The sequence below is a fragment of the Sturnira hondurensis genome, unplaced genomic scaffold (genome assembly GCF_014824575.4).
Source record: "Sturnira hondurensis isolate 20B ecotype Veracruz unplaced genomic scaffold, ASM1482457v3 Scaffold0020237, whole genome shotgun sequence".
NCBI lineage: Eukaryota > Metazoa > Chordata > Mammalia > Chiroptera > Phyllostomidae > Sturnira > Sturnira hondurensis.
This window is the reverse complement of record NW_028092868.1, coordinates 10,394,607-10,418,419: the sequence shown is the minus strand read 5'-3', so window position 1 is coordinate 10,418,419 and position 23,813 is coordinate 10,394,607. Positions and strand designations below refer to the sequence as shown.

The window sequence follows — 23,813 nt, the reverse complement described above, 5'->3', positions numbered from 1 at the left end:
GACGATGTGGAAGGACTCGACATCACACAGCTCATGGTGGCCCGAGCAGCCCATGCTGACCCGCGGTGGGAGTGTCACCGGGCAAGGTCAAGGGCGGGGGGGGGGGGCTTCACGGAATGTGGTCACTTCGTGAGCGGCCAAATGGCTGCAGAAAATCGAGAGTGTCTGCCACATTAGATGAATTAAAATGTGATTTGTCACTTTTAATAAAAATATTTTGTTTTTGTATCATTTTGAGTAGCAATTTAAATTTAGGCCAGCATTGAGTGACTGTGCAAAGGTTTGCCCGTACCGGGGGTCCCCTTATCTTTCAAGTTTGATGAGCTCCGCGCTGACCTTATCGTTCAGGTCCGTCCATAGGGGTCGGCCCTCAGAAACCCAGACCCTTAACTGGGTCGTACCCATCTGCTTCTCTGGGAGCCGTTCACATTATGGTGACTTTAGAGATTTCTTTTGGCCACCCGTGTCATAGTGAAGGGATGATGACTAAGGAAATCCTGCCCTTTGTCATCTGGAAAAATTCTAAGTCCTTGCTTTGGGCCATTGGAAAACATACGGGGGCATGGGGTACTGTCCCGAACTGTCCCGCCTCACGGAAGGTTAGGGATGTGAGCCTTGCGCACCTCCTTTCCTGCTGGTTGGGGACTGTTGCCTTGATTCCGAATGGAGTGACAGATGTGGAGATGTCACAGGCTCTCGAAGCAGAACCGATTCTATAAGGAGCCATCTTGGTTCCCAACCCTGCCCCTGATGTTACTTCAAATCCCTGGCCCTCTGGGGACGGGCTGCTGCTTTCTAGGAGTGTGTCTGAGGAGCCCATTCTGTTCTCAGAAATCATCAGCTCCACTGGTGTTCATGGGGAACAAAGGAAAGTTTGAGGAGTGTAAGGTTGTGAAGGGCTTAGAAGCAGGGAGCACCTCTGTGGATGGCTGGGATACAGTTTTTTTCAGACAAATTTGGGTGATTTCTGTGTCCTGCTCAAAGAATAAGACTTTGTGATCAGTGTGATCACTGGTTCTGATCACACTAAAGCCTTAAACTACCGTGCACCAAGAATGTTTGGCTTCAAGTGACTGTATCTTGGGTAATGTGAGGTAGATGGAACTTCGTAATCATCATCTCATGTTGTATCGCACTGTACACTTCATTTCCCCAAGCAGCCATGGGCAGTGGGGATTGCCCCTTGATTTCACTAAGAAGAAACTATGATTCAGAGTTGCTGTCCCGTCAGCAGAGGAGCCGGGGCTGGAACCCGGGCCCTGCCTGAGTTCGGGCTCTTAGCTCTGTACTTTGCACCCTCCTGCATCTGAGAGATAACCCTGGTCAAGCCCAACAAAAACTGCAAAAGATTATTATTATTATTTTTTAAATTAAAAAAAAAATTTTTTAAAATTTATTTAACTTTTGTTCAAGTACAGTTTTCTTTCTTGTATTCCCAGCCCTGCACCCCCCCCCCCGTGCTCCCCACCCCCTCCCATCTCCGCCCCCCGTCTTAGTTATTGTCCATGTGTCTTTCATACTTATTCATGTGAGTCCATCCCCTTTTACTCTGTGCTTCTCTCCCCTCTACCCTCTGGACCCTGTCAGCATGTTCTGTATTTCACTGTCTTTGGTTACATTTGCAAAAGATTATTTTGTGTCTATAGAGCTAGCTCTCTGCCCCAGGAAACTAGCCCTGCCAATGAAGTGTCCCGAAGGACAGTGTGGAAAGAGGTTAGGAGGGAGGAGGGAGACAAGACCGGGAGCAGCGGGGCGGGGCGCTGGGCTCTTGCTCCCCAGGGAAGTGGACTCGGAGAGGCCGGCAGGTTGGGAAAGTTCTGGCATTCCATCTAGTTGTGTTTCTTGTTTTTTTTTCTCTGATGCATCGCAAATTCCCAGATACTCATCTTCAAATATAAATCTCTAAGTCCTTTGGGACAAAACATGCAGCTATTTTTGCTTTGCTCCTACCTTGCTTGTCTGTGCCATAAAGCCCTTCAATTAGCATTTGTCATTAGGAAGTTAAGGCTCAGCGGTTGTGAAGAGCAGCTGAAATGAAGACTAATGATTTTCACACTTAATGGTATGCGTAGCCATTTGTTTCCGAACGTGTGTTCCGATTCACCTACTCAAACTGTCCTCCATGAAAGGTGAATGAGTTAAAGAAAAAAAAAAAACACACCCAGAAAGCTTAGTAGCTCTTTATTTTTTTGGAAAGGCACACTATAGTAACAGTGACCTGGGCTTGACTCTTCACCCTACTGGGTACAATATTACGTTCGTGGTGAGTGTTGACTTCCTGAGTCTCAGACTTTTTACTTATGAAATGGAGTTGGCAGTACTTGCCCACCAGACTTATTTTTAGGTTTAGAAAAGCTGTTTGTAACACTACAGAATAGTGGCTCAGTGTGCGAGGATGTGTGGACGGTTTTATTTTCTGCACGGTCCACGGAATGTGCCATGACTCTCAAACCGCGTGTGCGGTGACTGTGATTCAGGGGATCGGCCTCTCCTGCAGTCATGTACTTGAATGCTCGGTGTCACTTTTTACAATAGTGTGCACTGATTGTCATAGTGTTACAAATGCTGCTGCCGTACTCATTGGTGATGCAGTTGGATTTTATTTCTTCCCTTGACCAGCAAAACTTCTGTTTTTGGAAGCAACATTTATAGAATGAGCAGGCCATTAGTCTATATTGTGTTCAGCAAAATCAGGTTTTTTCAGGGCTTTGTTTGCCAAAATTCTCCCCTGCTGAGCTGCAAACAGTAGAGGGGCTGATAACTGGATCTCCTGTCAGGCGTTTTGCAATGCAAATGTTGGGACAGGACACAACTGTGACTGGGTTTTAAACAGAGCGAGGCCATTGTTTCATTCTAGCAAGCCAACAATACTTCTGTCTCAAATATGCAAACACATGATCTCGGTCTAAAATAATTCTGTGTATTGGACTAGGTTCGTGAGGCCTGCTTGAGTGTGGTTGGTAGGGTACTAATGTGGGTGTAATAATGTATAGTTTTGATTTGAACATTTCACCTAAAATGTCATATGGTGTGCTTGAGTGTGACATTGTTATCTTACAGAATTACCTGCTTATGGTTTTGTAATACAAGATTTTGTAATAAAAGAGGAGCATTATTTGTGCCGGACCCTGTGTTGCTAAGGGCTACTACTTTAAGGTTTCTTATTATCTAATTCACCCAGTTTTTCCTCTGTGCGTGCATAGATGTGATAGAATAAATTTACAGAATTATTCATAGGATCTAGAGGTTAGCACAAAAGACCAAACAGAACTGCTTTGCAGCTCACGGTTTCCAATATTGGACAAAACAGAAACAGCGCCAAGTGTGCGCGTGCTGGCAGGCCGATGCCCAGGCCATTCTTGCCAAAGTACAGAGAGTAAGCGCCCGTCAGTGGCAGGCCCACAGCTAGTGGCTGGAGCTGCGGTGTTGCAGCCCCCAGAGGGCAGCTGTCTCCATGGGCGTCCTCATGGACAGCTGCGTCGCCCTAAGTCCAGCGTCTGCAGGTGCTCTGCGCCCTGGCCCTGCTTCCCCTGGCTGCCCTACCACACACCTTTCCCGTTAGAGCAGATTTTCCTCTGGGGCATATTTTAAAATTATTTTTTCTACTGAGGTATAATTGAGGTGTAGCGTTACATTAGTTTCAGGTGCACAGCATTGTGGCTTGATTTTTGTATACGTTGCAAGAGGACTACCATGATGTCTAGTTCACGTTCATCACCACATACAGGTACAAACATTTTTTTCTTGTTACGAGAACTTTAAGATTTACTCTTTTAGCAACTTTCAAGTAGGCAATACAGTATTAATAACTATAGTCACCATGTTTTATGTTACGTTTCCATGACTTATTGCTGGAAATTTGTACCTTTGGCCCCCCCCTGCATCTATGTGGTCCACCCCTCACCCCTGCCTCTGGCGACCACCACTCTGTTCTCTGTAACTATGAGCTGTTTTCGAAAGATTCCACATATAAGTGAGATGATATGATATTGATCTTTCTCGGCCTGACTGATTTCACTTAGCAAATGCCCTGGAGGTCCACCCATGTTGGCACAAATGGCCAGATTTCATCCTTTTGTAGGGCTGAGTCATATTCCATCATGTACGTATCACCTCTTCTTTATCTACTCATCCATTGATGGACACTTAGGTGGTTTCCATATCTTGGCTACTGTAAATAATGCTGCAGTGAACATAGGGGTGCACACATCTTTGTGAATTTTCCCTTTTGTTTACTCTAGATAAATATCCCGGAGTGGCGTTGCTGGATCACTTGGTAGTTTTAATTTTTTGAGGGACCATCCCTGTGGGCATTTTGTCCCTTTCAGCAGTCCCAGTCCCATCGGGGTCCCTCAGTGCATCAAAATGCTGGTAAAGTGGACTCCAACGGGCATGTCTTCCTTACCTGGTCAGTTTATATGTGGGCAACCAGGGCCCCCATTCCTCTGACCAAAGTTCTGTGTCTGCAACTCAGATTCTCCCTGAGAGTCGTCAGCAGTCAGTTCTGCAAAGAAAATACAAGCCTCCTTACAAATATGGAGAAAGTAAGGAGTTGAGAAGTTAGTTTCATCCCCCAAGAACCAAGAAGTATTCGACCATCATACTGGGGTTTGAACCTTTTGTGGGGGATTCGGTAGTGCAATTGATTTCATCTGCAAGTGTGTTTGACTAACCTGCATTGTCACTGATCAGTTGCCAATGCATAAAAATGGTAGGTTAACAAAAATGACAAGCTAATGATGTGGAAGGTTCATATTTTGTTACCTTAAAGTTGGAGATAAGGGCTTCAAAGTAAAGGACCTATCAGCCTGTAGATCATGTAACCTGCACCGGTATTATTGATGCTACCGGTCAACATGACTTAGAGGGATGGTGGCCAAACCCTTCCTGGGAGCTGGGTGTGAGTTTTACTCTGTCATCTAGGGATCCTGCGTGTTTCTGTAACCTCGCAGGACCTTGGTTTTCCTTTTTGTGCTTTCCTGCCTCTCAGGGTGGTCATGGGACCTCTCAGAGATGTGTCCATGTGTCAGTCATTGATGGATAAATGTAGACTCTCTGTGGTCTGTGTACTGTTCTCTTGAGACTTCTGTTGGGCTGTCTTAGGAGAAGAAAGCTAGTGAACAGTGGAGCTTCCAGACTGTTGAGCTTTCTATAGCTTTAAGTGGCAGAACTTTGGAAATTTGTTTTTTTTCAATGGAATTCACTTATAAAATGACAGACACATGCATTTTTTATGTGTTACTACAGAACAACTGTTTTGATACAAGCCAGACGTTCTAGAAACCAACTTTCTTGGCTCATGGTGGTCTTAGCATCACAGTACAGTTTTTTTATAGTGCCTTAGGCCAAAAGAAATAGCTAATGGTTCCATTTATGAAATAATGTTAAAGAAAAGTCAGAGCTGGACAGTAGTGAGAGTAGAAAAGATTTTATTTAGGACAGTTGCAATATGGGAAAAGAAACCTCAGTACAGAACCAAGCTCAAGTCTAAACACAACAAGAGCAAGAGGGATTTCAACCAGCCAAGCAGCAGGTTCGGGTTGGTAGATGGAACGTTACTAAGAGGAAACATCCAGGGTAAGGAAAGATTCTAGTCAAAATCACCTAAGAGCCCTGGCTGGTGTGGCTCAGTGCATTGAGCACCAACCTATGAACCAAAGGGTCACTGGTTTAGTTCCCAGTCAGGGCACATGCTTGGGTTGCAGGCCAGGTCCTAGTGTGGGGTATGTGAGGGGCAATCACACATTGATGTTTCCCTCCCTCTCTTCCTCCCTCCCTTCCCCTCTAAAAATAAATTAAAAACCCTGCATAACAGGATTTTTGCTATACAGGTCAGAGTGATCAGACATCACCTGGAGATGGTGGAAGATGAGGAGCCTGAGTAGATACGGGGGGTGAACAGATATGGAGGGTGGAGGATTCTCTGTAAACTGACTCAGCAGGATTCTTGTTAAAACTGGACAATGCAGAGACAAACAGGGAAGTTCCAAAGTTGAGGTCCGATCGAAATGTTTAGGGGAGCTTGAGTAGAGTTCAGTCAAGGAGAGAATCTTTGTCCTTAGCTAGGTCCCAACAACTTTGTCTTAACGGCTTTCTTATGGCGTCTATAATCCTCATACACTAACTTAATTCACCCCAATGGGTCATCCAACTAGGTGAGCGTTGTTTAATGTGACTGATTTCATCCACGTTCTAAAACGGATGAGAGGATGTTCTGTGCTCAAAAATGAGTGTCTTTTAAAGGAGATAATGTGGATGATCGGTATTATAGAGTGTCTGGGGATGCAAATATCCAGGCAGCAACCCTCTGGGAATTTAAGGTTTAGCTTATCATGGGGAAGGAAACCCTCCTGTGTCTTCAAGGGCAACGCACTGAAGTGCGGCTGGAGTGTTCGCTCTTCTGCTTCCCTGTAGTGCTGTCTGTGCCCACAGGGCTGCAAAGTTAAGGCTGGATGGTTCCCCCCCCCCCATCCCCCCACTGTCTGAACTCCCAGACTGCACAGACCAGTCTGCTGTTGACCATTCTTGTTCTTGTGCTTCACACCCCCTGGCTCTTTCGAGTTGGCAGGGTTTTATGGGTGGCCTGTTCTACTTTCAGGCCCATTTTCCTATTCCTTTGTGTTTTTTTTCTGTCTTTTTATAATTTCAAAAGTCCTCTCAGCTTCCTCAAGGAACAATACCTGGCCTTTTTCTAGATGTTGGTAGCCAGTCTGTGAGCTTCTTTCTTGCCATGCACCGAGATGACTCACCTGAGCCTGTATGCAGCTCAGTGTGTTGGCCTTTGTTGATTGAGAAACGATTGCAGCTGCCTATGCAGAGCCTTATCTTTTGGTGACCTGCATTTTACTTTTCTCTGTCTCAGCTTTTTTTCTTGGTGAAGTGTTCTCTGTGAAGCTGGCTGGTTTTAGAAGTCTTCTGTGTAGGTAAATGAGGTTGGACGACGTGAAGATTTTAGAGTTCTCCGCAGAGTCACTGATTCTTGTCCTCATTTCTGGGAGCAGATGGGTAGGCAAATTAGAGCAGCTGTTTCCACTTAAGGTTAGAAAAGCTGAAAAGTGAGCAGGGGGGCTTTGGTACCTGCAGAGAGAACACATCAAAGTAGTCGAGGCCATGCAGCCTTTCCCAGGCAAGGTGGCCCTGGTATCTCTGCTCTTGCACATGGCTTCACAGGCATCCACAGAGCTCTTGGCCAACTTTCCTGAAGGGTCCTAGGCCACCAAAGCCTGGCAGACCCAGAGCCCCCTGCCCGGTGGGAAATGCTCAGGTGCTTGGAGCAAAGAATGAAGAATAGCCTGAAAGAAAGCAGTGCCCTTCCTTTGTTTCAGACAATGAGTAACTGAGGGCCAACCATGTGCCTTGGTTCTGCAGCTCCCTGACACCTCACACCGGTGCCATTTGCTCTTTCCACTTATTTTAAGTGATGAAGAAGTCAACACATTTTGGTATCAGGGGACTACCTTTGGGGTCCCCAACAAGTGGAGGGCTCTTTTGAAAGTGGGAGTCCTCACCCTGGCTTAACATGTTTTATCGGCAAACCCTTTAGGACAATGCACAGGCTGCTATTTTGGGGTTGCTGCCGGCCTCTGTGGCCTCGTGGCCTTGTGGCTGCCGGCTGCCGAAAGCCTCTGTGGAGTCTGCCTCTGCTCCCCTGCCTGCGAGTGGAGTTGGGAAGGAGCAGCAAAGACAAGTTCATTTCTTCACTGTGGCCAGAAGCTCCAGGGCTCTTTCAGGAGGGAGACTCTGGGTGCAGAAACCTCTCATAATAGGGGTGCTGCTGACACCACCCCTGACCATCTGCACCGGGACAGTGACCTGCCTACCTCATTCCGGCTGTCTCACTGGTCCTGGAGTTGGTAGATGGAAGGTATTTCCTAGGAAAGATTTTTTTTAAAGGACAGGAACAAAGGCTCCCCCTGCCATTTGACTGGTGGGAAATGTCACCCAGAAAGGTGTAGTGCCGGCTTTCACAAAGACCAGACTTTGAAGACATTAATGAATGAGCTTTTCTCCAGATAGATGCTACCTTCTCCCAAGTCTCTCCTCCTCCTGTGTGGCCAGCCCGCACTGAGCCCCCGAGGCCCCCTCCCCTCTGCTTCCCTGATGTGGACACGTCCCACACCCTGTACACTCTGCTCTCTTCTGTTGTCTTGGCGGCGTGACTCCATTGGCTCAGACTTTGCTCTGAAACGTGGTCAGCACGTGGTTCCTACCAGCCAATACTTGCTCCTAGAAGCCATTTTTCCTGGGGTGGGGGTGTTTGAAGGGGGCAGAAGAAAATTCAGCAGTTCCCATCTCTTTACCCTGCCCAGACCCTTGTAAGGTTCCATGTTCCCGTGGACTCCAGGATCCTGGATGCACCTTCTCAGATTCCATGCACGCAAAGTTGGAACCTTTCACAGAATCACAGACTGGGGTTCTGGCCAGACAGCTCCTCTCACTGAGCTGAGTGGACTCGGTTGTGTCTTCCAAAGGCCTGATGGGTTTGGGGTCTATTTAGCCCAAGGCCTTCTACAGTTGAGTGAACCCAGGCTTCCCCTCTCCTGCTGTGTCCTGAGAGTTGTCCCCAAAGCTTCCTGATGCCCTGGAAGGTGGCCTGACCATTGGGCGGCCCGAACAGCTGATGTTCAGGCAACCAAGACCAAATCCAGGCCCACTTCCCAGTAATTGTGTCCCTTCCCTCTAGTAGCAGACGGCAGTGGGCCACCCTCTCCTTCCGAACACCATGCCCTGATCTCCTGAGATAAAATACCAGGCTTTGTGGAATACAGCGAAAGAATCAGTCGTGGGTTCAGACTTCTGCCACATGAGACTGTGGATCAGCTACTTAGCCTTTCTGAGCCGTAGTTCCCTCTGGATCAAGTTAGGGTCGTATTCGTTTGACAGGCAAACCATGGCTTCCTGCTCCTTCTCAACTTTTCTTCTTTCTGAATCCCTTATTTCAACAAGTGCCCCCCCCCCCCCACCAGTTTACCTGGTTGTCAAAAGCCCAGGAGTTACAATGCACAGCAACTTCCCTCTTTTACCTACACATCTAATCCCCTAGTCTCCCCATCCTACGACTCTCCAGCCTGCCTTCGGTCTGTGTTTCGGTCTGTGTGGTCCCAGCTTTGGGGTGTATGGCCCACATCACCCCTCACCTGATGATTCCAGTGGTTTCCTAATACCCCCCTATGCCTCCAGGTGGACCCCCTCAAATGTACCATTCCATTGTTGCTAGGGCCCTTTCTCTAAAATGTTTCCTCTGTCCTATTCCTGCCTAAAATTCATTATTGACTTGCCTTCAGAGCCAAAGCCAGACTCTTTAGCATCACATGCTGTGAACTGATCTTCGACTGCTTCAGCAAATCTCCTTTTAAAAATCCCTGACACGTGGCCTATTTGCACCAGTTAAGTAGACCGACTTGTAGCTCTTTCAGTGTGCCACCCTCTTTAATACCTCAGGGCCTTTGTACTTGCTGTTCTCCTTGGCAGGAGCCCCCGTTCCTGCTCTTCTTTCCTTTGATAGCTCCTCCTTGACCCCTGAGAATTACACAGGAAGGCTTCCTGAATTCCCTTGGTGAGTTCAGGCCCCAACGCTTACTTTTCATAGTATCCTGTATGCATATGCATGGCTCTGCGATAAAGTCGTGCTCCATCCACCTGTTACCCCCACTAATCACTGACCTTAGGGCTTGCGCCACTTGTTTTCCAGATACCTAACCAGAAGTTTATCTTAAAAAAAAGATTTATTCATTTATTTTTAGATAGAGAGGGGAAGGGAGGGGGAAAGAGAGGGAGAGAAACATCAATGTATGGTTGCCTCTTGTACACCCCCCCACCAGGGACCTGGTCCACAACCCAGGCATGTGTCCTGACTGGGAATTGAACTGGAAACCCTTTGGTTTTCAGGCCAGCGCTCAATCCACTGAGCCACACCAGCCAGAGCACCAGACTTTTTTCATAAAGGTACTGATCTTATGAGAGTGCTTCCTTCATCATATCATTGCTAGAGGTAGAGATGATTAATTAAAAAATACATTTGATTTTGAGAAAGAAAATTCTATTTTTGTATATGGTGTGAAGGAGAAGTCAAGCTTAATTCCCTTCATATGGATATCAATGTATTGAAAAGACTATATCTGCCACACTACTCTATTTCAGAAATGAATTGTCTGTATGTGATTGTTCTAGTTCTTGACTCTCTATTCTATTGTCCTAATTACCGTAGTTTTAAAATTCCTGCTCTTTTATAGAGCAAGCCCTCCTACTTTGTTCTTATTCAAGCGTGTCTGGGCTATTTGGAGACATTTTAGACGAGAACAAGAACAGCAACAAAAAACATCTTGTCATTTTTGTTGTAATTGCATTAAATCTGTTAATAACTTTGCAGAAAATTAGAATCTTTGAGTATTCTAATCCCTCCATTTATATATTTTAATTTCTCTCAACATTATCTGACTATTATACCAAACTCTTTGTTGAACTCTGCACTTCTTTCATTTGATTTATTTCTAGGTATTTGATTTTTTTAAATGTAAACACCTTTTAAAAATTTTACTTTCTATTTGTTTCTGTAACACGGAGAGGTAATTTTCCTGTTTCAAGACATTTTGACCTTGTATCTAACAATCTTGCTGAACTTCCATATTCTAATAATGTGTCTGCAGGCATAAACATGTAGTCTGAGTCACGACAGTTTTCATTCCTACTCAGTCCTTGTAGCTTCTTTTTTCTTTTTCTTGTCTTGTTGCACTGGCCAGGACCTTTCATGCAATGTCCAGGGGACGTGGGGTTGCAAACATCTTAGCTTTGTTCTCAGTTTCAGGGAGACACATTTCACCATTTCACCAAGAAGTATTCCATTTGCTGCTGGATTTTTTTTTGTTTGTAGATTTTTATCAGATTCAAGTAGTTCACTTCTATTTCTTTGCCAGGGGTCTTCATTCTCAGTGGATGTTGAATACAATAAAATGCTTCTCCTGCATTGATTGAGATGCTCATAGAGTCTTCTACAAAGTGTGATTCCCAGTTTGCTGTGGCCTTCTTTTCCTGAGTGGCAGGGAGGTGAGAGTCGACATGTCTCCTGTATACGTGGCTCCGCGGTGTTGTGAAGAGAGTTTGCTAAGATGTATGAGCATGTCCGATAAGAGGCAAAGCAGGAATATCTGCCTTGAAATTGTTCTGTAAGTTTCTGAGACTTGTTTTTGAGTGACTAAGAGAGAAAAAGAAAGGAAGGCATTTCATCTGAGGTTGGTGAGCCTTTACTGGTACCTGCCGTGGAGTATCATCTCTGGGAATTTAGTGAATATGGCAACCAGAACACAAAGGGTTTGCCAGGTTTTTGAAGAAAAGTTTTTTAATTCTTGATATATCTGCAACTGAACAGGAATTAAAGATTCATCAGTACGACTATTGACTGTGTGTATCAGCCGAACTGAAGCAAAAGCAATGTAATTTCAAGGTAATTTCCAAATTTAAAGAGACCCCTTGAGAAAGTGGAAAAATAATGGGACATGTTTGCTTTTAATGGATTCATTTCATTGTCAAGAGTTTGAATTCTGCTTGTAATTTCCTTTTAGCCTACATATAAATGTGACTCAAACTACATGCAAAATTCAGGACAGGCTGATTTTAAGGAGATTGACTCAGAATTGAGGGGGGAAATGATGGCCCAGATTAGTCTTGGAATCATTTTCAAGCAGATTTAGAGTCCCTAATACAGAGGTAGAGAAATACGAAAGCATGGGAATGTGTATTTCACTATAATGTGGAGTCCTTGATCTGGTGAAGCGAATGAGCCTTTTATTATTTGGGTTTGGAAGAAATTCACGGGATGCACTTCTTGGCCGAGTCTGCTGCTGGCATAAACACTGCAGTGATTTCCCCACATCCTCACTCCTAGTGGGTGAGCAGTTGGTGTTGGAGTGCAGTTAGGATCATTATTGAACACAGTGGGAAAAGTACCCTTTTTTAGGTGAAGCACACTGTGACAGTTGGCCCCCAACATTGTTCCTTTGCTTTTCAGTGTGAAGAGGCCATTTCTAGCCAGTGCAGTTCCTCTTTGGTGCTGAGAAACCAGGGAGTTAGGACGTTGGAGCTCTCCCGTCCCATTCTTTCCTCCTGCAGTTGAGGAAACCGAGTCCCAGGAAACAGGCTTGTCTTGCCCAAGGTCACCCACGAAACGGGATTGGGACCCCAGGTCTTCTCTGCTGTGTCGTATTACTTCAGTGTAACAGTAGCTCATTACGGAGACTTGGGGAGCAGGAAACACCCTGCCACGAGCAGAGAAGGTCGAAAAACACTCTCACGTGATCACACACATAGCTTAGAGTGGTGGTTCTAACATTTTGCGCAGCTGGTCCCCGCTACCCAGGAACCTGATGTCATCCTGCCCCGCTGCCAGGCAACTGTGACCCTGCCCACGTGGCAGCCAAAAACAGGGCAGAAAGTTGTAGAAATGAAATGGGATCAAGTGGAGGTGAGAATGTTTTGCTGCATATGTTTTTATGGAAGACATCAGTCAGGTCAAAGCAATTCCAGTGGTTTTAATATCAGCAATGAAAGTGAAAAACCTCTAAGTTACCCAGGGAACAAAACAACGTGCCCAACCTCATTCCCACCTGTACTCGTTTGAGAAATTCCCACCTGTACTTATCTCCCAACCTCATTCCCACCTGTACTTATCTCTTTTGGTCACACAGATGAGACTACTGTTACACTCAGTAGTAACAGTAGCTCATTTTCCTAGAAACCCTGAACTCCAGGTTGGGGAGTCCTCTATGCTGTGGTCCCCCTGCCAGCTGGCAGAGGTGGACAGTCCTGCTGACTCTTTTTCACCCTCATAACCACTCTGAGAAACAAAAGGTGCACATTGACAGACGGAGAAGCTGGAGTTTAGAGAGAGGGAAGAGTTTGGTAGGGGGTGTTCCTCAAGTGAGACTCCAAGATCCTTCTGGTGCCTCTTCAGTACTTGTTCCACTAGCTTGTGCTCAAGAATCAAATGATACTGGCCAAATGTCAGATAATAGAAAAGTCATTTTAGATAAGAAACGTATCCCTTTGAGTCATGTCAGCGGACGCAGCACTGACATGCATTTTCCGGCATAAGAGGAAAATCTTGGGCTCTGTATCTAGCTGGTCCTAAGCTTGCACCATGAAAAAATGCTCATGCATTTTGACAGGTTGGTTACTTCCTGTTTACAGGTCAGACCTCGTGGGAGTCAGTGGTCATCGTGGCCTCTACGACTGGACTTTCCCACTGTGAAATGAGGGGGAGAGCCGTGCAGAGTCTGGGAGGAAAGCATTGCAGGCAGAGAGCCCAGCAGGTGCAAAGGCCCTGAGACAGCAATGACCTTGGCACAGTCCAGGGACAGGAAGAAAGCAGGGAGGGACCAGCATGGGGAAGAACTTGTGTGGGAAGAGAGGACATCGCGTGTAGGAAGGTGTCAGATCAGGAAGAGCTTTGTCTCCCGTGGAGGGAGTTGGGTTTTACTTTGAGTTGATAAAGATGATAAATATTTAAAATCATTTACAGTTCAAATATTCTTTTCAGATACCAATCTATCTACTATTTTCTGGTAGTCTGTGAAGGAAATAGCCATTTTTCCCTGCAGAATCACGTGTGAACCATTTCAATAGGAGAAATCGGGGTTCCATTTCTCTGTAGTCTATCCCTTCCCAAGTTCTGTTTTTGTGGTCAGCCCTGAGAAGCCAGGGGTATCAGATAGAGGTCTAATTTTCTGTTATCATGGAAACAAATGATAATTGAGAAAGTTATGGAGAACACACCTGAACCCTTGAGCTATCTCCAGAGAAGCATTGTTTCATTTCTCATTGTTCTGTAGCATCCTCAAGTAATAGCAAATAGCAATTCAGAGGTCAACAAAGGACTGTGAGATAACCCTCAGAGCAGGAGCACCACGGAAAGACACACAAGTGAGTTTTTATCTTCTGTGTCCAGTGGGGTCACCTCTCTCTGTAATCACGGTGCAAAATAATGAGACAGACATTTGGTAAGATTGCGCTTAATATGCATTGCTACCATGCTCTCTACTAGCTTTTAATTGTCACGCATGCTCATTATTTTGGAAACCTGCACTTTAAAAATGTCATCTTGAAAAGCTTTGTTCATTGGGTAGGAAAGAGGGGGACAAATGTAAGTGCCTCTGGAAGCAATAAACTGGGCGTGAGGAGGTCTTGCCACGGCCCAGGGGGTAAAACGGGAGGCTTCTCTTTGGAGTGCTAGTGTCATTTGTCACGGCATGCAGCTACCAGTGCCAAAGCTGGTATTTTCCTGTGAAGTCTTCATTGTAACTAGTTTTGCCTTCGCAGATTTCTCTAAATAATGTGTTCCTGAACCAACACTGGTTAGGGCTTTGGGTTCTGGAGACCGTTCTCCGCTGTGTGTATATCCTTGCAGGACACCTGTTACCTGTGGAAAGGTCAGTGTTGGGATGACCTTGGGAGGCCACCCCAACAGCACTGGGGGTGAAGAACTCGAACTCCACAGTCCAGTTGCGCTGGAACGGCGCTTCCATGGGAACAGCAGCTCTGAGACACCGAGCTAATTTCCCAGTGATGGCACCGCTTTTCTTACGAGGGAATAATTGACCCCATTTATGATCTCCTTTCAGCTTGTTGTGGATCCCTGCACCAGCAACCCTTGTCACCATGGCAACTGCAGCAGCAGCAGCAGTGATGGCTACCTCTGCATTTGCACTGAAGGCTACGAAGGTCCCAACTGTGAGCAGGCACTTCCCAGTCTCCCAGCTTCTGGCTGGACTGAGTCTGTGGCACCCCGACAGCTTCAGCCGGTCCCCGCTACCCAGGAACCTGATGTCATCCTGCCCCGCTCCCAGGCAACTGTGACCCTGCCCACGTGGCAGCCAAAAACAGGGCAGAAAGTTGTAGAAATGAAATGGGATCAAGTGGAGGTGAGAATGTTTTGCTGCATATGTTTTTATGGAAGACATCCGTCAGGTTAAAGCAATTCCAGTGGTTTTAATATCAGCAATGAAAGTGGACAACCTCTAAGTTACCCAGGGAGCAAAACAACGTGCCCAACCTCATTCCCACCTGTACTTGTTTGGGAAATTCCCACCTGTACTTATCTCCCAACCTCATTCCCACCTGTACTTATCTCTCTTGGTCACACAGATGAGACACTTGGATTGTGACTGTTTGTGAGCATAAAAAGAGTAATTAAGAAAAGAAAAGGAGTGAAATTATTTTGAGGAACAATATCCATGTGCATTTCTGTGAGAGAATCTTAGGTTCAGGGGCAGGCAGCTCAACGAAGACTCAAATAAACGAAGTGCCTCACAGACCCTCCATTGCTGACCCAGTTTTCCTTGTGGAGTGTTATGCTCACCTTTTTCTTTGTTTGTTTGTTATTGTTTGGGTTCTATTCTGGTGCCTTGTGGCACTTCAGTGGGATTTAGAGGGAAAAAAGCAGCTATCACTGATTTTTCAAAAATTGTATTAAACGTATGGGGTGACATTGATTAATAAAAGTACCCAGGTGTGCAACTCAATAACCCATCCTTTGTGTATTGCACTGCCTGTCGCCCCCTCCCAAGGTCAAGTCTCCTTCTGTCACCATGCATTTGACCCACTTTACCCTTTTCCACCTCCCTCTGCTCCATTGTTTCCTGTGTCTATGAGTTTTTATTTGTTTGTTTGTTTCATTGCTTTCTAAAATGTTTTGAGACTGCGTTGAAAAATGAAATTTGCAAATTTTATTGACGCTGGCAATAGCAAATTCTATTGATTGAATCTTGGCCAGTCGGGGTTTGGCTTATTGTATTTTCAAGCTCATCCACAGACTTATCATATAAAATATGAACTTTTTAGCACACTCCTAGAAACTGGCATAGAATGTATATTTGCTAGTTGGAAGAATTTGGGAAGACATTGAAACTGGGAATCTGAGGTGACAACAATAGAGTCATTTTCTTCCATATTTTATACTTTATATGACACCCATAGAGATGTGGGTTTGTGTTTTATGACAGGTTTTATAGCTTAACTGAAAACACAAGAGACCCACCTAGATCTTTGGGTAGCCCTTTGAGAGTGAAGGAAAGCATCTAGAAATTTCCCTGATTAGAGAAAGAGACGAGGCAGCATTTCTCCTTTCATTTTCTCGGGTAATTATAACCAGCTGACCCACTTTTTTTTATTGCCACGGTTGATGAAGGCCACCCTCAGGCTGCAGGGCCCTGTGCGTAGCCTTGCCTGCCTAAAAACTGTGGTCTTGCTCTGATTTCAGACTTTTTATTTTATTTTATTTTTTTTAAAAGATTTTATTTATTTATTTATCTTTAGAGGGGAAGGAGAGGGAGAGAAACATCAATGTATGGTTGCCTTTCATGCATCCCCTGCTGGGAGTTGGCCTGCAGGGAACCTGCCTGCAACCCAGGCAATGTGCCCTGACTGGGAATCGAACCGCGATCATCTGGTTTGCAGGCCCGTGCTCAATCCACTGAGCTACACCAGCCAGGGCCTGATTTCAGACTTTTAATAAATGCTTTGAAATTATAATTTGAATACCTCTTTGCTGAATGCCTCCCCTCTGGAATGTGAAGTAGATCCGGCCCCACGTTGACCCAGGAAGTGTCCTTCGGGGAAAAGTTTCTTCCCAACCAGCTCTTTCAATCCATTTTCTTGAAGACAGGCTACCCTACCGATGGTCAATGTGGAAGGGAAATTCCCCATCTTCCTGCCCTGCTGGTATTTCTTGGGCTGTTAAGAAGCAGGTTAGAAGTATGAGGGAAGACACTTGCCCTTTGCGTGCAGCCGTGATGCTTGGGAAACTGAGGCTACTTGGGGCCGTAGGGGACTAAAGTTCATGGGACAGTTGTCAGTTACACACACTGAGCAGGTTGCACTCATGTCTTTCAGTGTCCCCAGTGGGTTTCCTCTGTAGCATCTGACCATCCAGCCTCCTGGGCAAGAAGTTCTAGGTGTGGGATGGGGTGAAAGTGCTGAGAATTTCTGTATTCTCAGTGAATACAGGATACCTTGATGTGGGGTACTTTGAATACCCTTTTATTTAGACTTTTGAGGTAAGACAGGATGAGGAATAAGTGAGTGAATTGACCAGAAACACCTCACAGGACACAGTTCAAGGGTTCGAGATATGCTTTCTGATGAGCATGCGCCCCACCCCCAACTGCCAGCTCCTTTTCTTGTGCACATCAGTATGACACTTTTTGGGAATACGCCCCTGAAAAATGCAGGAGTAGTCCACAGGGGAAAAGTAGGGCAGCTTCCCAGTGACCTGGCCACCCCCGGGACCCATCTCCACAGAGCAGGGTCATGCAGACCAGATACTTCCTCCCTAGTTTTTAAAAATTGGAGAGAGAGGGAGAGAGAAAGAGAGAGAGGGGGATTGATCTGTTGTTCCATTCATTCGTGCATTCATTGTTTGACTCTTTATGTGCCCTGACTGGGAATTGAACCTGCAACCTTGGGGTATCAGATTGATGCTCTAAGCAACTAAGCTACCCAGCCAAGGCACCTATTGTTCATTTAAAGGCTTGTTCCCCTAGTCATTAAGAGTTGTAGCTGCCTTGGGAAAGCCAGTTCTTAAAGGCCACGCACTTCCTTGTTCTCTAAGCATTTAGTCCCTCAGGACCCCAGACTGAGCACAGAGCAGAGGCCAGTGACACTTGTTCAGTGAATGAGCAGTGAGTGGGCCCTTCGCTGGGATATCCTGTTATTAGTTTTCACAATCCTGGCTATGGGTACACTGTTCCCAGGAAAATGTCTGCCTTTTAGAAGCTAACATGGCAAAGCTTTCACTTTCTTTTGAGACGGGAAATTTTCACTTGTCCTTCTCTGCTCCCACCCCAGCATCATGGAAAGGACCTGAACAGAGGGACGTGTCTCGTGGCATTTTGCTTTACAACATCACTGTGTGCTGTGAACAACCCCGATCTTCGGTTTTGTCTCCCCAGGTGGTTCCGGACATCGCCTGTGGGAATGCCAGTTCTAACAACTCTGCGGGCGGCCGGCTGGCGTCCTTCGAAGTGCCGCAGAACGCCTCAGTCAAGTAAGGGAATTCTCAGATAAAACTCTTCCGACTGACGCTGTGCCTGCTTGCGGCTCAGCCTGGTCTGGGGCTGGCCCGGCCAGTGAGAGTTGTGACTGGAGCTCATGTGCACACGTGGCCAGTGTCACGCAGAAACTCGGGGGTGCTGTTTATTCAGAGACTGCTCAAGTGAGCACCCCACCAGGGTCTGGTGGGAGAGGAGGACCCGGAGGAGGTCGTGGAAAGATCCAGAGCCAGACCCTTCACTTCCCGAGTGATTTTCACTTCCAAAATTCTGTGGCCTCTTTGAGATTTTAACGGGCCATTGGTTAAATTCTTCGGCACAATTTACCCCAAACTTAAAATTATAGTACTCTTTTTTAAAAGCCAACAGCCAAGAAGAGAGCATTTTGTTTGGTTTTAAACTGAAGCTCTTTCATGTTACATACAGTCCATTGTCGCTGGTGGGGTGGGGACCCAGGCAGAGGGAAGCAGGTGGGCAGAGTACCTGCTGTGGGTCTTGCTGGGGCCTGGGGTGCGGCCAGCATTAGAGTGTCCATCCTATTGGACAGTTCCCACTGCCCGACCTTCTCTGTTGCTATTGATTACAATCCCCTCTCCACCTCCCCCCTCCCCCAATGCAACCAATGGCCAATGTGTAATCTAGTCCCCAGGGACTTGGGAAGACTGGCGAAGCAGGGTGCTCCCTCTTGAGGGAGCAGTGGATATTGCAGGCCTCTTCCAGGCACCCAGCATTGTTTTTGCCCACCATGCATTCTAGACATTAGCGTCCCTGAAAAACTTTTGGAAGAGGGACTCTGTCATACTGCACCCATGTTCTTCCCCCAACCCCTGACTCACTGTGGTGGGGCAAGGAATGGGGAAGAGCCAGGACTGATGGCGAACTCCGGCCACAAGAAGACCTCCCCAGAGCACGACGGGTGTGGGACTGAGGCAGCGTTGAGTTCTGCCAGCAGGGGGCCTCAGTGCTAAGTGTTTCAATGCTCTCAATAGGGATGAAACTCGCACAGCCCCGAGCTGGCTTTAGGGAAGTAAGGTTCACTCGTTTAGGTCAAAGATTCCCAGCCCCTTTCATCTCACAGCACACACAAACTAATTACTAAAATTCTGTGGCACACCAAAAAATATATATATTTTGCCCATCAGACCAAAAAATAGGTACAATTTTGATTCATTCACAACGGACAGCTATTGCTGTTTTGGATGTTGTCATTTAAAAAAAAATTGCCGGTCTAAGGAAAAAGAGGGCAATGCCTCTGAACAGTCAGGAGTTACGTGTTTCAAAAATTCTTGCGGCACACTGGTTGAAAATTGCGGGTTTCGGTCGTGTTATCTTATTTTCATAAGCCTTTCTGAATGTTCTAATCTCCAAACCTGAAATTCTCCAAGAGGCTGTTAGGCTGCATAGCCTGACCCGGCTGGGGAGGGGGGGGGACGGGAGGGCAGAACGCCCTGGACTCCCCCGAGGCTCACTTGAGTTGTTCATTCACTCAGTCATTGCAGCCCTGTTCTGAGCACCTGCTGCAAGCCAGGAGCCCGGTGTTGAGGGGAGGGCCAGCTCTTCTCCCCCCAGACAGAGACCTGGTTCCCAGGAAGCACAGGGACACAGGGACGGGGAAAGTGGCAGGAAGATGGGCAGGGAAGCTCTCAGAGAGGAGGTGATGTGGGGGCTGAGCCTTGAGGGAGGACAGGTCTCCCAGGGAGAGAGGAGGCGGAGGCTGAGAGCTGGGCCCGAACCTGCTTGGTGAAGGTGGTAATCCTGTTGCCTGAGGGTCAGGCTGCCAGGATGGAGGTGCCCGGTTTGAGTCTGAGAGGGAAACCGAGGCCAAGGTGGATTAGTCTCCTAGGGCACCTCATTCTTTGGATTTTACCCTGAAAACAAGAAAGAGGCAGGGGAGACCTGAAGCGTGGGAGGCGACACACTTACTGTGCCAGCACACCTCAGGGGGCCGGTTTGGAGTGTATCACCGATCTGCAGGGCACTCAAGCAAGGCCCTTTGTATTGTATGCAGATGGAGGGAGTTGTCTCTGGAAGAACTCCGTATGCCTCTGTATTATTGGTTAGAAGTGTTCCCTGGGCGTTTCCCACCAGTGTAGGAAGTGACGGCCGGGAGTGTGCACAGAGCGGTGCTCGGTTATAAGGGCATTTCCCCAGCCCCTCCCCTCAGCACCCCTTTGTGGACAGGCACCTGGTCCTTCTGCATATTTTCACTGTGATGGGCTGGTTCTCAGACCCCCTGTTCTGGTTGGGACTCTCCATTGACACCGTTCCCGTTTTCAGGATTCGGCAAGATGCTGCTGCTTCGCTGATCCTGCTGTGGAAGGTCACGGCCACGGGGTTTCAGCAGTGCTCCCTCATAGACGGCCGCAGCGTGACCCTGCTCCAGGCCCCCGGGGGCCTGGTCCTCTCGGAGGAGATGCTCGCCTTGGGGCCCAACCACTTCATCGGTGAGTCCTGGGAATCTCCTCCCAGCGCCGCCTGGCGGTTTGGTGGAGAGAGACAGTGTGTAAGGACTTTTCCCCGGAGAACCAGAGCGCCATCCATCAACAGTATTTCCTGCATTTTAGAGAGGTTCCGCTGGTGATCAGAATTGGTTTCTAAGGTATTTTTTCCACGGTGACTCAAATCGGAAAAAGTGTGATCTCTGGATTCCCAAGATTATCCCCTGGCCCTGGCCAAAGTGTCACAGGTGCGGGGTCTTTGGTGCTTAATCCTCCGAAGGTCAATTTTCTAATTTCCAGCTCTTCTGTCTGCTTTCTCCAAGAACTGTGGGCAGCTTGGGGCAGTGAGTTCATTTGCTAACAACAATTTCATGGGAAAAACTTATCTTTGAAATGTATTGTTTTTTAGAGGAATAATTTTACACTTGATCTTAGCCGAAAGGCCGAGAAGCACTAGAGAAATAATCTAAAATATTTACGTAGGTATGCTAATATAGATGATAAATTAATAACTAAATTACCCTAAGTTCTCAAAAATGACACTTCAGGCTACGACAAGGAGACAATGATTTTGAGTACCATCCTTCATTTCTCTAAACCATTATTTTCCGTTTGGAAAGTTTGTGATCTGCTGTCTTTGAAACTTCCCTAACTAGAGCCTGCAGAGTCCCGTGTGTGGCTTTGTGCCGGACCTCACATACTTCAGTGTTTCTCTCTTTAAAGGTGACAGACAGTCTGCAGGCGCTCCTCCTGAGGAGGAGGGGCCGGGCTCTCATCGCCCCTGCACGTGGCCAGCCCCTTCTTTGTGCAAAGTCTTTTTATATGAAACTGTATTCATTGCAATCACTGTGGAGGCCTTCTGCTCGATGCACTGGCACGTGCTTAATGGGCTTTTCATTTAATTTTTTTCTTTTGAATAGCTTCTTAATTCATTTTTGTGATATGGGGGCTCTGTGGACATGGATACATTTTAGTGAAGAACCAAAAGCCTGTTTGGAAGGGGACAACGGTCTTCATAGGACAGGGGCGCGAGTAGCTGCTGGGGAGGTGGGGGAAAACGTCCATACCAGGGGAAGAGCCCAGACCCGCACCCACGGCCGAGTGCGGGCACTGCCGCTCCGTTTGGGGAGCCCAGGCACATCCCTTGCAGGAACCAGCTGGCTCCTCTCTGCTCCTTACTGTCGGTAGATGCCAGGTGCACACCTGAAAACCAAAGTGTTTGAGTATTTCTGTGTGGCAGGGCAGAGGGCTCCCTTCTGTGCCTTGGAGGACAAACTGGGTTGCTGTCACCAGCTTTACACAAACACTCTTTTGTAAAAGTTATCGCCGACAGCCAAATGTTACACTTCTACACATTCCAGATGATGGTAATACACTTGACCTATCTCAGTGCCACTACACTTAATTTTTCGAGTTTTCCTCCATGACCACTGCCATATGAATATGAGTATTTACATTGTTTCATAGAGAGAAAGGGATGATGAAATTTTTACAAGGTGCCTCACCCTTTCGTCTGAGCCTCCTGAACCCCTCCCTGCTGGGTTGTCATCAATTTCACTCCCACCCTTTCCTAATTTTAGTCCTTTTCTTTTCCCTAAGCCTGCCTCTTCCAAACATGTTATTTGTTTTATGCAATGTTTTGGGGTAAATAGCTAAATTGACCTTTGGTTAGCATTGCCTGCTCCCGGGGTGGGGCTGGGGTGGGGGGATGTCACACGGGTGCTCGTCAGCTCCCCCAGTGACTCAGTGGCCCTGTAGTTGGTGCTTTCACAGAGGGAAGGTTCGTCGCTCCCATTGCCTCTCCATAAGGCACGGTTGCTTCTTGCCTGTCTTGATAAATCTTTCTGTGCTTTTTAAACCCAGGTTTGCTTGGAACTTTGCTGTGATGGATGATCTCAGGGCTGAGGGATAGATGAGCCTGCTGGTGTGTGGCCTCTGTGTCAGAAAGCTGTTGGAGGTCACTGTCTCCTTAGGGTGCAGCGTGGACCCTCACCCCTTAGGGTGCTCCATCCCATCCTTCCCATGTCTCCGATCCCCACATCTATTCCTCCTCAAGACTGCAGTAAACTCTCCGCATTTGGAGTGGTGGTGTAGGAGAAAAACGGCCAGCCAAAGATGGAGAATCCTCTACGTGGATTCTCAAATCTCCTTAAGAACATTTCCAAGCACACAGACGACCCTGGACCGCTCTCCTGGTGGGCTCTCCCTCTGATCAGGAAACCGAGGTGTCTGCTTCACCCACACTTCTCCACCTCTGTGCCCAGAGGAGCCCACTTTCTCCTTCACACTTTTCTCTTTGTGGCCTGTGTTAGTGGCCACCTCAGTCTGATGTTTTATCTCTTTGCTCATCTTTGAAATGATGTTCAGTGTGACTCAGCTTGTTCGCCTCTCCTTTCGTTTTACCTGGTGGTCTGAGTGCTCCAACCTGCCTGTTTCTCTTCCCTCATTCTGTTCTTCTGCTTATGACCCACTATTTTTTCAATGATTTTCATGACACTTACATCATTTTTTCTTACAGTGTTTAGTACATTTTATGCCTAATTTATGTAATAAAAGTGAGTGTATTTTTAGGTTTAATCCAGGCCAATGGTGTTTCATGAATGACTACTAAAAAGCTTCTCTTAATACCTTAGATGGAAGGAATGAATGGTGCAACCGGCAGCCCATACAATGGTCCTTGTAGGAGCTGAGATCACTTCCTCCGGATCGTAGCTACTAAATTAGCCACGGAGCTGTGGAGACCAGTGACTTCCAGGTCTTCCTCCCTGATGTCTTAATTGGACTAGAAACGTGCACAGCCCTGCTGTGCCTCCTGGGAATTGCTGAGCAATTTAGGTTTCCTTGATTCTAAGCCTCTCGTTTTAAGTTTCTTGTCATATAAAATAATTTCTAAATCAGTGCATTCTCTTTATTTTTGTATCTTGAAAAATAAGGAGGACTAACACGGTACTTTAGCAGGTACAGTGAAGGTGAAGGCTTTTCTTTGCCCAAGGTAATGAGACCCAGCCAGTGCCATGGCCCTTCATGGCCCGAGGGCTATAGGTCTTTATGGACTCATCCAATGCATTCATCCCTGCTGGCGCCCCAGTGCTTCCTGGGAGATGCAGTGTTTGACAGTCTAACTGTGCATACTGCCACTGTGTTTTATAAGAAATGTAATTTTCACGATATACAACCAGTTGATGCTGTTATTTTTAAGCAAAAGCTCTTATTTGGGGCTCAGTTGACCCCTGGTTTTGCAGCGGTCATGGAGTCACAGGTCATTTCATGGATCCTGTGAATCTTCTGAAATGCCCTGCAAACTCAGGTGCTTGTTTATCCTTCTCAGGAGAGACTC

The 23,813-nt window shown here is 46.8% G+C and overlaps 1 protein-coding gene across 1 annotated transcript in view; it reads left to right on the top strand.

Moving 5' to 3' along the window:
• The window catches only part of DNER (delta/notch like EGF repeat containing), a 252,432-nt gene that overhangs the window by 85,903 nt on the left and 142,716 nt on the right, over positions 1-23,813 (top strand). Inside the window, exons 2-4 of the mRNA XM_037029229.1 lie at positions 14,613-14,912; positions 17,940-18,034; positions 20,316-20,482. Of these exons, the coding sequence (XP_036885124.1) occupies positions 14,613-14,912; positions 17,940-18,034; positions 20,316-20,482 (562 nt within the window). The remainder of the gene's footprint in view (positions 1-14,612; positions 14,913-17,939; positions 18,035-20,315; positions 20,483-23,813) is intronic.